Source organism: Talpa occidentalis, unplaced genomic scaffold (assembly GCF_014898055.3).
Source record: "Talpa occidentalis isolate TD23 unplaced genomic scaffold, MPIMG_talOcc4v2.1, whole genome shotgun sequence".
NCBI lineage: Eukaryota > Metazoa > Chordata > Mammalia > Eulipotyphla > Talpidae > Talpa > Talpa occidentalis.
This window is the reverse complement of record NW_026555331.1, coordinates 154,705,670-154,717,741: the sequence shown is the minus strand read 5'-3', so window position 1 is coordinate 154,717,741 and position 12,072 is coordinate 154,705,670. Positions and strand designations below refer to the sequence as shown.

The following is a 12,072-nucleotide window of genomic DNA, read 5'->3' as shown; positions in this document are numbered from 1 at the left end:
GAGGAGACACCGCGCGGAGGGTCGCCCGATCACACACTGAAGGCGAGGGCGACTGAGGAGCCTGCACAGAGGCCTCCTCGGGACAACCGACCTTTGCCAGGGGGAGTAAGAAAGCGCCTTCACGAACCCCAACTTCATCCTGGCAGGGCCAATGACGTCAGGCAGCCCCGCTCACATGGCCACACGTGCAGGGAGGCTGACACGATTTCCAAAGACTTTCTTATAATTTAATTAAAATACACACAAAAATCAACAGAAAAAGATCGCAAATTGGAGGCTCATAAAATCTATTTAAGGAAATACACGTCACAGACTGGGCAGAGACCTCTCCACGCACCGAAGTGCCTTCCAGAAAGCGTAACGCATCCCTCCGGTCAAGAAAGGACACACAACCCACGAGAAAAACAGGCACAGACGACTGGCCGGTGAGCGGAAACCCCGCGTGTCTAAGCAGCCCCCAACCCGGGACTTCAGAAACAACGCGTCACCGACACTCCCGGCAGGACGGCGTCGCTGCGGAAGGCGTCGCGCTGGCTGACGGCCCAAGAATCATGCCCCGGCAAACGTCAGCGGGAGGCGTGCGCACACCGAGCCCTGACTCGCCCACCCAAGTGAGCGGGCTGCTCTGCCGCGGCCCGGACCCGGACAGAAATGACTGGGAGGCCTCAAAGAAGATCACCCCGGGGATCCCCGGGACAGCACGGCTTCCAGCAGGAACCGGGAGCTCTGGTCACCGTGGGGTCACCATGGCTCTTCACTCAGCTCAGCTTGCGTCATGACGGGCTCCCTGACGGCAACTGCAGGCTAAGCCTTGCGTTTTCCAGTGTTTAAAATGGTAAGAAATATGAAAGGATGCCCCCCCCAGGGCCCCCCACGAACCTCCAGAGCTCCTCTCCAGGAGGAACGCCCTCACTCACCATCGCTCCTAACCGTGGATTTTGTTCACCTTCCACGCATGTGTGTTCCCACACAGGTCTCCCCTTCAACACTAACCAGAAAGACGCGGGCTCAGACCGCAGGAGGCGCCGCGCCACGCCACAGGGTACAGCAGCAAACATGGGAACGTGGCAGGATGAGGCGCAGATGGGGCACCGACGTCCCCTTACTCCAGCCCTGGCTCTGGGACCACGCGGCCCCTTCACCGCAGGAGGACGCAGCAAGGACACGCAGAGCCAGGCCTGCGCAGGGCAGTTGGCCGGCTGCGGTGCCCACAGCCTGAAACCCGCCCCTCGCTTCAGCCAGGCAGGGACGAGCCGGCAGCGGTCCCCGAGGTCTGCGCAGAGCCGCGAGCGGGGAGCCGAGCGGCCGGCGCACCGTACCTGTCCCAGTCCTCGTCGGCAGCTCTCCTTCGCCACGACCGCTCCGCTCCGGGCTTGTCAAACTGGTCAAAGTCGTCATCTGGAGGGAGAAGCCAGGAAGGTCGGTCAGACACGCAGCCCCGAAACAACCCGCGGCGCCAAGGAGCCCAGGCCGGGCATCTTACCACAGAAGCCGCGCGCGCAGCTGCTCTGGGTGCTTTAAGTGTTTAAATAATAGAAACGCTTCCACAGAAAGCGGCCCGGAGAAAGCCAGTCTGCCGACCACGGCACGGGATGAGGAGTCACCAACGAGAGTTGTGTCACAAATTTTAGCAAAATCATTCTCTTCATAGAACAGCGGCGCTAAGTAAACACTGCTTGCCCGGCCGAAGGGAAAGACGGCTGATTAGCTGGACTTGCACTACTCTCCGGACTCTTCGGGTTTTCCCAAAACTACAAGGGAAAACAGTCCCCATTTCGGGGCGGCGGAGAGCCCGTGGAGAACGGCACAAACAGAACGCGCGACCCGATGCCGACCCTCCCGGGAGTCACATAAAGGAGGAAGCAGGGGCACCCTCAGAGGCGAGGCCCTCCCAGGCGTCCCAGCGCCCGGGCAGGCAGGAGCCACGGGGCAGGAGCCACGAGCGGCGGGGGGGGACGGGACACAGGCCTGCTGTCCCGCGCAGGACGCATCTGCTCCGCAGCAGACGAGCCCTGGAACAGACGCGGTGTCTCTTGCCTGCCCCCCCTCCCTGCGGGCGCGCTCCCCTCCCACCCAGGCCCCACCTGAAGGACGAGGCTCTCGGGGGCCCAGCTCGCAGCTGCCCTGCGGCGTACAGGGGCGTCGCCACGCCCAGCTGAGCTGCGGGACGACTGCGCCTCCCTGCTCAGACGCTCGGCTCCTCGAGGACGGGCGTCCCCGCGGGCCCGCGTCACCCCGTCCCCGACCGCGTCCCGACACGAGGGCAACGTCGCCCCAGAACCGCAGCGTGCGCCAGGCTCCCCGGCACCGAGGCCGAGCGGGCGAGATGAGCTCCACGGCCGGAAGGCCTGGGAGGGGCAGCGCGGAGAAGAATGACGGGTCCCTGGAGAAAGGGGCCAACGGGGGGCGGGGGCCCCCTTGGGTCAGAACAGACCTCAAACACCAACCTCAGAAACCAGTCGGTAAAGGAGCCCGAATTTCAGCGACAGCTGATTCTCATGAGCCACGGCGGGCAGGAGCACGTCCACGCTCAAAGAGAGCACTCTGCACGCAGGAGAACCGTGAAGAAGTGTGGCGAAATACATACATTCACAGATAAACAGTACAAGAATTGGTTGCTAAGTGACCCAATGTAGTTTAACTGAAGTGTGCGCCCCAAAACCACACACTGAAGTCCTGTCTCCCCACTACCATGCCACCCGTGACCGTGACCTTCTAGAAACAGGGTCTGCGCACATGGCATCAAGTTAAGATGAGCTGACACCGGATGTCCGGCTACAAGACAAATGCCAAGACATCCAGCCACACAACTACAAAAGGCACCTTCCCAGGTGCACACGGGGCATTGTCCAGCACACGCGCTCTGGTCAGAAGACAGGCCTCCCTGAATTTTAAAAGGGCAAAATCATACAAAGCATATTAAGCTGATTAAAAGCATATCAGTAAAGCGACTGATAGGAAAAAAGTGGACAATTCAGATATGTGAAAATTTAACCATACACAATCATCAGGCCAACGAAACTACTAGAGAAATAAGGAAATACTTTGAGGTAAATGAACATAAACACTCAATGTACCAAAGTTTGTGGGATGCAGCTAATGCAGTACTTGGAGCGAAACGGATGGCTGTAAACGCCTTCACTAATAAAGATGCCCTCAAATCAACCCCCTTACTTTAACTTGTGCGGAAACAGGGAAAATGCAACTTAAACCAAAAGGACAGCAAAGTATGCAAATAAAGATCAATACAGGAAAAAAAGAACCAGATGAGAAAAACACTTCTGAGCTCATCCAATGAGGTCAGTATAAACCAGACAGTCTAAAAAAAAAACGACAACACTGTCCCAATACAAGCAAAAATCATTTTTGAAGAACCAGCACATACAGTTCAGCAACACAGTAAAAGGATAAGATACATCATGACCATGTGGAGTTTACCTCAGAAATGAAGGATTCATCCAAGATTCAAAAACCCACGCTTTTTGAAAAAGCACTGTAATACACAGCACGCTAACAAACAAAAAACAGACAATGATCATCTCATTCGAAGTAGAAATAAATTAGCCAAAGAGCAATACCCACTGCTTACAAAAATCCCATCAACAAAAACCGAAGGACACGCCCTTGTCCCAATGAAAGGGCATGGACCGGAAACCCGCGGCAAACACCACGCTTACTGGGCAAGACCAAGACCCGACATGTCCACCCAGGGCCGGGAAGCCCCTCCAGCCCTTCTCTTCGGCACTGCGCTCCAGCTCTGCCAGCGCAGGCCGTCAAGGAAAAGAAGTGACAGGAATTCAGACGGAAAAGGAGGGAGCGAGAGAATCGTTTTGCTATTTATGAGAACAAGAGAAACAAGGAAATAAGCAGGGCTGCGATGCATAAGCTCAGCAGACAAAACTCAAGAGTTCCTCCACGCGCACTGAGGAGCAAGAGGAAGCGGAGTGAAAGACAAGCCTCTGAAGGGGGCGCGACGACCAGGAGCTGCCGGGAAGGGTGGCAAGGACGAGACACTGGCGCGTGAAGGACGAGCCACGGAGGAGAGCGCGCGCCGAGCAGAGGGTCTGCTGAGTGCCGACTCGGCAGCTTTGCCCAGCGCACCCAGCGTCACCGCGAGCCCGGCCGAGTCCAGCCCTCGCCGCAGACCCTGGGAACAGGACCCTGCCACGCGGAGCGCCGAGGAGAGCGAGCGCAGCCGTGCTCGGGAGGACGGGCAGAGGGCCTGGGCAGCGGGCACGCCCTCGCCCCCATGTCGTGTGTGTGCAGACGCCGGAACACCTCGACCCTGCCGCGGAGAAGGGGAGAAAGCAGTGAGCCCGGATCCAGACCTTGGAAAGCACAGAGGAAAATCCTTCTGGGCTCGGGGGGCCGGCGAGGACGCCAGGCACGGCGGTGAGAGCGCATCAGCAAGAGAAGAGCAAACCAACGATCTGCACTGCACAAAATCTAACCCGGACGCTCTCCCAGTCACCCTTCAGGCCATGGACACACCCGCGCAGGAGGAAGTCTCTGCGAAGGCTACCCCTAACAAAGGGACGGATGCGCAAAATACAAAGAATTCTCAAAACTCAACTTCACTTTTTAAAGGGCAAAATTTTCCGTGAAAGAAAGACTTCACCCAGGAACGGGACACGGAGAGGTAGGAAGAGTCTCACCATCACGCGGCTGAGGGACGGGCAAAGGAAAACCGCAGCGACCGCAGCGCAGCCCCCGCGGCGCCCGGCGTGCAGGCGGCGGCTGAGCGTCCCAGGGCTGCGGCGCGGCCCGTTCTCCCTTCACCGAAAACAGCAATGTCAAGTGTTACCGCCAGGAAGAGCGCAGTCTTGTTAAAAAGTTAAATACACCCCCAACTAATTCACATAAAGTGTATGTTTAAACTTTCCGGACTTAAGCCTGACGGAAACGCGAGCACTGACTGAATACCCGACGTGAAGAAACGGCCCTTTCCAGGTGACCTAAGCCCTGACGAGTGTTCACGAGCCTGTACCCCAGAGACACGGAGAGGCAGGTCTAAAGAGCAACGCGGTGTGATACGCTCGCCCTCAAAATAAAGGGCAGGGGCAGCGAGGCGGCGCCTGGGTGACGCGGGACGGGCCCGCCGCCGCCACGTCACAGAACTGCCGCAGGGACTGCCAGTGGCCATTGTTCCCCGAAGTTTTTTTTTACTGCATGAACGGTTTACAAATAAACTGCGAGCCACCCTTCACTTCTGACCAGGCTGGGACGACACCCCCAGACCCTGCGGACAGGAGCGGAGGGACGCGCGCTCCCCAAGCGGTGGCGGCCACCCCGGGCGGGCGCGTCCGGCGGGAGAAGGCACGCGTTTGCCTCGCCGTGTCTTCTCCAAAGCGACGCGCCTCGCCGCGACAGCCCCGCCGGAGCCACCACTCGACGCGCGCGCTGGCCCGCTCTGCCCGGAGCACAGGCGCGCAGTCTCCCGGGCCGCGGGCGGGAGCAGGCTGCAGAGGACAGCCCCGCTGCCGGGCGCAGCACAGCGGGGGCCTCACCGCTGTCTGCCTTCCCTGAACAGAACTGAGGAGAAAACGCCGCAGCATGTTCAACGCGGATTCCTGCCGCAAGGCTCCCGGGCCTGTCTCGTCGCCCCTTCCAGCTTAGGAGTCCCCTCCCGGGACATAAAAGGCCAGCGAGACATAGAGGGACGAAGAGCCTGGTCTCGGCCCGGCGTAGGAGTCGGCGCCGGGACCGTTTCTGGGCACAGGCGCTTGCCTCCAGCGGGGAGCAGACGGAGGGCGCCGCGTGCTGAAGAGACCGCTCAGAGGTGAGGGAGAAGCAAAGCGGGACGAGAGTTGGGGAGCAAAGGCCCTCACAGGCCGAGGCGAGCGTGTGCGCCGCGGCGTCGGATCATCGCAAGAGCATCCCTGAAGCCCGCAAGCCCGACCCAGACCGGCGGTCACTGTCCTCCCCTGGAGACGCCTCCCGTGTTCACAAGGGAGCCGCCCCCTGCACGCTTCACAACTTCCGAGGACGCAACGATCAGATCTCTGCGGCCACACCGCTGCCCGACCCCGCACTCTCACCACCTTCTCTTTCCCGGGAGCCTGGGACTAGGGCGAGAAGCTTCCGAGATTAGCTTGGAACAGGGTTCTAGCACTGGTCCGGTTCTAGGGTCGGCGAGCACGGCCCGCAGGCCAAGAAGGGTCTGCCGCCAGAAGGGTTTTTGGGCCAAAGCTGACCTTCTCATGTAAACAAGCTTTCGCAGAGCACCCCACGCCGAGTCAGTCACTTACCGCCCACAGCTGCTTTCAGGCCCAAGGGCAAAGCTCGGGCGTTGCACCAGAGTCCTATGGTCTGCAAAACCGAAAATATTTACGATGTGCTCTTTACAGACAGCCTGCCAATGTTTGCTCTCGTCCAAAGTCCCCAGCCATCTTTTGCTGCAACACCACTGTCACGTACGGTACGCGCACGCTCTCAATCACCCTCTCAAAACCCCGCAACTCACGGATGAGGAAATCCAGGTGCTTTATTTAAACGGGCGACTAGAAAAAAGAACCGGGGCCTGTCGAGAACTCCGCAGACCTATCACATTCTCAACACCCAGGCCAAGCTCTCAGGAAGGGCCCCTAAGTCATGCTCCTTGAAAAAAACAGTTGCTGTTTTAAAAATCTCTCTCCCCTGGAGGGAGGCAGATGGGCATGGCAAGGATGGTTTGGGTGGCCAGCGAGTGGGACTCGTGCACATATGGAGGAGCAAACATGTAACCCTAAAAATGTAAGTAAAAATTAAAAACAAGACATACGGGCGCCTAAAGTGAACTCTGTATAATGCACATCGGTCATGTGCGTGTTTCCCAACTGAATTTCCTCTTCCTGTTTTGGGAAATCAAAGACAGGGCAACGCCTCCCCGTGGGGAAGCTGTGACAGCAAGACCCTGACCCCCCCCCCTTCCTGGGCAGTAAGGAAGAGGACAAAACGGTCTCCACTCAGTCAACTGGATGTTCCCGTGACATTCTTTCCCCAAGAACCCAGACCCTCTTTTTAAAAAGTGAAACCACCGCACTGCAGAAGATCAACTGCAAAATTGGTGACATTCAGAGGAAAAAGGTCAAAGAAAGGGAGTGAGTTGCTGGGGGCCCCGCCGCCATGCAGACCAGCTGTGGGGCAAGGTGCAGCACCCTCCTCCCCGGGCGGGCCTGCGCTTGACTGCAGAGACAGGTGCTCCCGGACAGGAGGGTGCGTGACAATCACCAGCACGACTACGTGCAGAGGCAGGAGACACAAGCAGGCAGAAGGATGCTGGGCGTGAGCAGTGAGCTCTGGACACCATGCGCGGCAAGAGGGCTTTTCTGCGCCGGGACCAGTGTGACAGTCCCAGTGGCCTCCTGAGTTCCATCAGAGCCAGCACCTCCAGGGCTACACGGGCACTTCCCCAGAGCTCTCAGAGGCACAGAGGCTTCCAGGCACACTCCTGACAGCTGGCTGACAGCCGGAGTCTGGGTTATTCCTGAGGGCAGCACCTCCAGCCTCACAAGGGCCAGGTGAGCTCCAACTCCTGAAACCCTCCCACACGGGGGGAATCGCGCAGATTCCGCTCTGCAGACCGAACCCATTCCAGGCACCCTAGCCCACAGAGAGCCTGCTGACACCCACTTTCTCACTGACCCATCCTCCAGCTTCCCGACAAAGCAGTTATCCAGCAAGAAAGGCAACTTACACTCGGGCCTACCAAGAGCAAGCAGTGCGCCTGGGCCCCTGAGGACGCGACTGCGGTGACCTGCCCTCTAGCTCCCTTGTAAGATGCACCGGGCAGGCAGGAAGACCATTCGGTCCGGAGACCGAGACCGCCTCTCGCAGGCAGAGGAAGCCCTCACTCAAGGTCCTCAATAGGTTCTCCTTGAGCCCAGAAAGTAAAATAAGTGTTTCAGGAAATCAGCACCTTCAACAATTAATGTCTTCGCCTTCAACATCTGCCAGTGGCCAAGATCTTTCCTTCTCATCAATGTAACGAAAATGAAGCAAAGGTTTCACTGACACAAGGTTACCCAAGGACCTCCGGTGGCGGGAAGCCCAAGGTCTGCACGCCCCCTCCCCTTTTCTAGCTGACTCACTTGACAACATTTTGAAAGTGCAATCATGTAAATTGTCAGTTACATCTGCTCTCAAAAAAGCCAGGAAAACCACCCCATGAAAAACCGAATAAAAATCAATTCAAACCTAGAACTGTAGACCCAGCTAAATCATCAATCCAGTATGAAAATAAAGGATTTTTTCAAACATGGTGGGTCTCAGAAAATGTACCTTCAACACACCCATTCTTTGGAAAGAGTAGTAATTCAGTCAAATAATTTGAATATATAAACAAAGAATAATTATCAAAATTGACCATAGATTTAACAGAACTAAATGACAGAAAAATTGAAAAATAACTTATAGATGTGAATAGACCCCCAAAGGCTTTGCAGTCAGAGTTCCTCCAACACTGAATAAGAGATCTACAAGCTGGCCCCAGAACTTCCACAATTCATTCTAAGAAGTCAGCCTAGCTTGTAAAAACCGAGATGGAACACAGAGGAAAAAGCCGTAAGACAACCGTTCTTGTAATCACACGTCCAACGTATTAAACATGTTAACTATATAGTAAAAAAAACAAAACATGCAATACAAGGTGGTCGTGAGCCCAAGAACGCACAGCTGGTTCAGCACTGGAAATCTACTGGTATAAAGTATTACTGAAAAAAGAAGAACCCTCATGTCATTCATCTCAGCAGATGCAGAAAATGCATTTGCTAAAGTTAATCCAATTCAAAAAGTAAAGTTTCTTAGCTAAGCAATAACTATCTGACACCTACAACAAACATCACTCAATGGCAAGACATTAAAAGAACCCTCGTTAAACTCAGAACAAGACGAGAAACAGACACCCAGCACCCAAAGGACTCACCCACACTAACCAACAGTATACCGCAGGAGCTGGCAATGAAAACTTCCAAAGAAGTGCAAGAAAAAGAAATTAAAGATACAAATATTAGAGTAGAAAAGGTTGAGGTAGGAGTTTCAAACTAGAAAAACCTAAAGGACCAAACTGTTAAATTCCAGTAAGTCAGTTGTGTATCATTCAACCAAAAAAAAAAAAAAAAAAAAACCCTATAGAAAATCAGTAACAGTTACTGCACTAGGATTAAAAAAGCCCCTGTATCATCCACAACGACAACAAATATAAAGTATCTATGACTAAGACAAGCACAAGCGGGAGAGAAAGCCAGGTGTGAGTTCCACAGGAGCCAGGAGGGAATCTTGCTCACTATGTATCAGGCCGTGGGACTGGGAGGAAACTGGCAGAAGACTGACAGGCAAAAAAGAACTTGACAAAGAGACACTCTTGCTGCTGGATGAAAGAACTCACACTGTAAAAATATCAACCATTCAAGACTATGTTAATAAATTCAATGCAATTCCAGTAAAAAGTCCATAATTTTTAAAAGAGCCTGAAATTCTTAAGTCCATTTTTAAATGCACAGATAATGAAGAGATTTCTGAAAGAATACGCCATCAGAGTTCTGTATCTGTACATACACACACAATGTAGCAACAATTTTTTGAAACTATGGACGAGAAATTTACATATTTAAAGACCAAGAATTCAGTTCATCCTACTAGGAGAAATTCACTCCACAGACGTATAAAGTCCCATATGGAAGAAAAGCTAAGGAAAAAAGGACAGAAGCACAGAATGTTCAGAGCACAGAGGAACCCTGGCAAGGGGGGCCCAATCACCTGCAGTGAAAAGTTAAAACAAGCTTACAGGGCAAGTACAACGAAACGCGAAAGGTGAGTAGACCCAGCGGAAAACACGAATAATTCTTTAAAATGACAACAGACCTACGACCCGGTTAAGACAGTCACGATAGCAACAAGCATTTCACAGGGAAAAAAGAAACAGCGCTCAACTTCAGTGCGATCAGAAAAACATACACGACACCACCGGGGCGCAAGGCGGACGAAGTTAGTCTGGGGCGCGCAGGCCGGGGCGGCTGGGGCGGCCCCACAAGGCCCGCGCAGGGGACGCGGGGGGACGCGGGGGCACGCGGGGTCCCAGCTCCGAGCGCGCGCCCGCGCCCGGCCCGCGCCCACCGCAGCCGCCCCGGGAACGCGCACGCCGGCCGCGGCTACGCAGGCGCGGCCTCCCCGGGCGCAGGCACAGGCCGCCCCGGGCCCGCTCCTCTGGGTGCAGGGGGGCGCAGGCCCCCCGCCCCCGCGGAGCCACGGACGCCCACCTCGCGGCGGCTGCACGGCCGCGCGTGCCGGAGAAGGGCGCGGGGAGAGAGAACCGTCCCGCCCCAGCTCGCTCGCCGGCCCCGCGCCCCGCACAGCCCGGGGCGCAGCGCGGGCTCGGGCGGGGGGCGGCTCCCCGGCCCGCCGGGAGGAGGGCGAACAGCCGCGGAGGCCCCCCGCCGCCGGGACCCGAGCACGCGCCGAAACAAAGGGGCGGCGCCGGCAGAGGCTCTCCGGACCGAAGGCCCCGCGGGGGCCTCGCCGCCGGCCGGAGGCGGAGCACTGGCCGGGGGCGGCGGGGGGTCCTCGGGGGCGCCGAGGTCCCAGCGCCGCAGGCCGGGCGGGGAGGCTCGGCTCCGCCCAAGCCCGGCGGGAAGGCGCGGGGGGCGCACGACCTCCCCGACGGGCCCGCCCCGCCCGCCGACAGCGACTCAAACTTTGCGCCCCTCGCCCGACGCGGCCACGGGCCTGCGCGCCAGGACACTCGGGCGGCCCCGCTCCCGCAGACACGGCCGGGAAGAGCACCCGGCGCGCGGCGCGGCCACGGCGGCCAGAGCGACGGCGCCCGAGTCCCGCGCTCCGCGGCGCGAACCCCACGAGCGCGCGCGGGCCCCAGAAGGCCCCCAAGAAGCCCGCGAGAAGGCCCGGCGCCCACCAAGCCCGGCCGCGGGGCCCGCAGGGCCGGGGTCGCCGGCCGACAGCCCTGGCAGGCCCGGGCGGGCCGCGCTCCGCGGGGCGTCCCCGAGGCGGCGGCTGCCCACCCCGCGCCCGCCGGGGCCTTCCGCGGCGCTTCCAGACGCCCGCGGTCACGGTGCACCTAGAAACAGCGGCCCGAGCCGGCACGCGAGGCCGCGCCGCGGCGACCCCCCCGCGCCCCGGCCGCCTGCGCTCGCGGCCGCGAGAACCCCCCCCGAGCGGAGCCGGCCCCGACCCCCGGCGCCTCCGCGGAGCCGACCCCGGGGCGTTCCCTGCGCCCCGCCCGCCAACGAGCGCGGCGGCGCGCGGCTGAGCCCCGTCAGCCCGGCCCCGGCCCCCCGCGCCCGGCCCGCGCGCCCACCTACCTCCGGCGCCGGCTCCTGCGCCCGTTCCCAGGGCGGCCGCCATGGTGCGCGCGGGGCCCGGCCTCGCGCCTCGCCCCGCCGAGCCTGCTGCTGGGCCGCCGGGCTGCGGGGCGCGCGGCGGCGGGCGGGCCGGGGGCCGGGGCCGGCGGGCCGGGGCGGGCGGGCGAGGCGAGCCGGGCGCTCGGCGGGCCGCAGCGGCCCTGCTCCGCCGCAGCGAGAAAACAACCAACTAGCGCAACATGGCCGCCGGCCCGGCCGCCGCCGCGGTGCACGCCGGGATGATGGCGGCCGGGAGGCGGCGGCGGCGGCTGAGGGGGGCGGCCGCGGCTAGGGGCGCGGCGCCGCGGCCGCGGGCGGAGGCCGGGGCGGGCAGCCGAGGGGCCGGCGGCCGCGGGCTCGGCGTCTGAGGCCCGGAGGCTCAGCGCGGGGGCGAGGGCGGTTGCCGGCCGTACTTCGAGGTCGGGCTCTGTCGTAAGGCGCTTTGCAGCAGTTGGCCCTGGCTTTACGGCCGAGGGCCTCCCGGCGGAGAGAGAGCTTTAGGCCCCGCGCAGCAGTCTCGGGCGCCCTGCCCCGACTGCGTGTCTTTGGACAGTAAGACGGAGGGGAAGCGGCCGTCGTAGACGCCGCGGGCGCGGACGGAAGGGGGACAAGGGCGACCGCCGCCCCACAGCCTGCGTCCCTCGGCCGGACCAGGCGTCGCCGAGGCGCCAGGCGAGCATGCGCACTGACCCGCGCGGGGGGCGAGCATGCGCACTGACCCGCGCGGGGGCGAGCATGC

General features: G+C 59.5%; 1 protein-coding gene across 1 annotated transcript in view; it reads right to left on the bottom strand.

Annotated features, from left to right (window-relative positions):
- The window catches only part of RBM33 (RNA binding motif protein 33), a 75,170-nt gene extending 63,821 nt beyond the window's left edge, over nucleotides 1–11,349 (bottom strand). The window contains exons 1-2 of the mRNA XM_054692783.1: nucleotides 11,295–11,349; nucleotides 1,320–1,398 (exon numbers count right to left, since the gene is read on the bottom strand). Coding sequence (XP_054548758.1) covers nucleotides 1,320–1,398; nucleotides 11,295–11,337 — 122 coding nt within the window. The 5' untranslated portion in view covers nucleotides 11,338–11,349. The remainder of the gene's footprint in view (nucleotides 1–1,319; nucleotides 1,399–11,294) is intronic.
- Nucleotides 11,350–12,072: the final 723 nt, after the last annotated feature.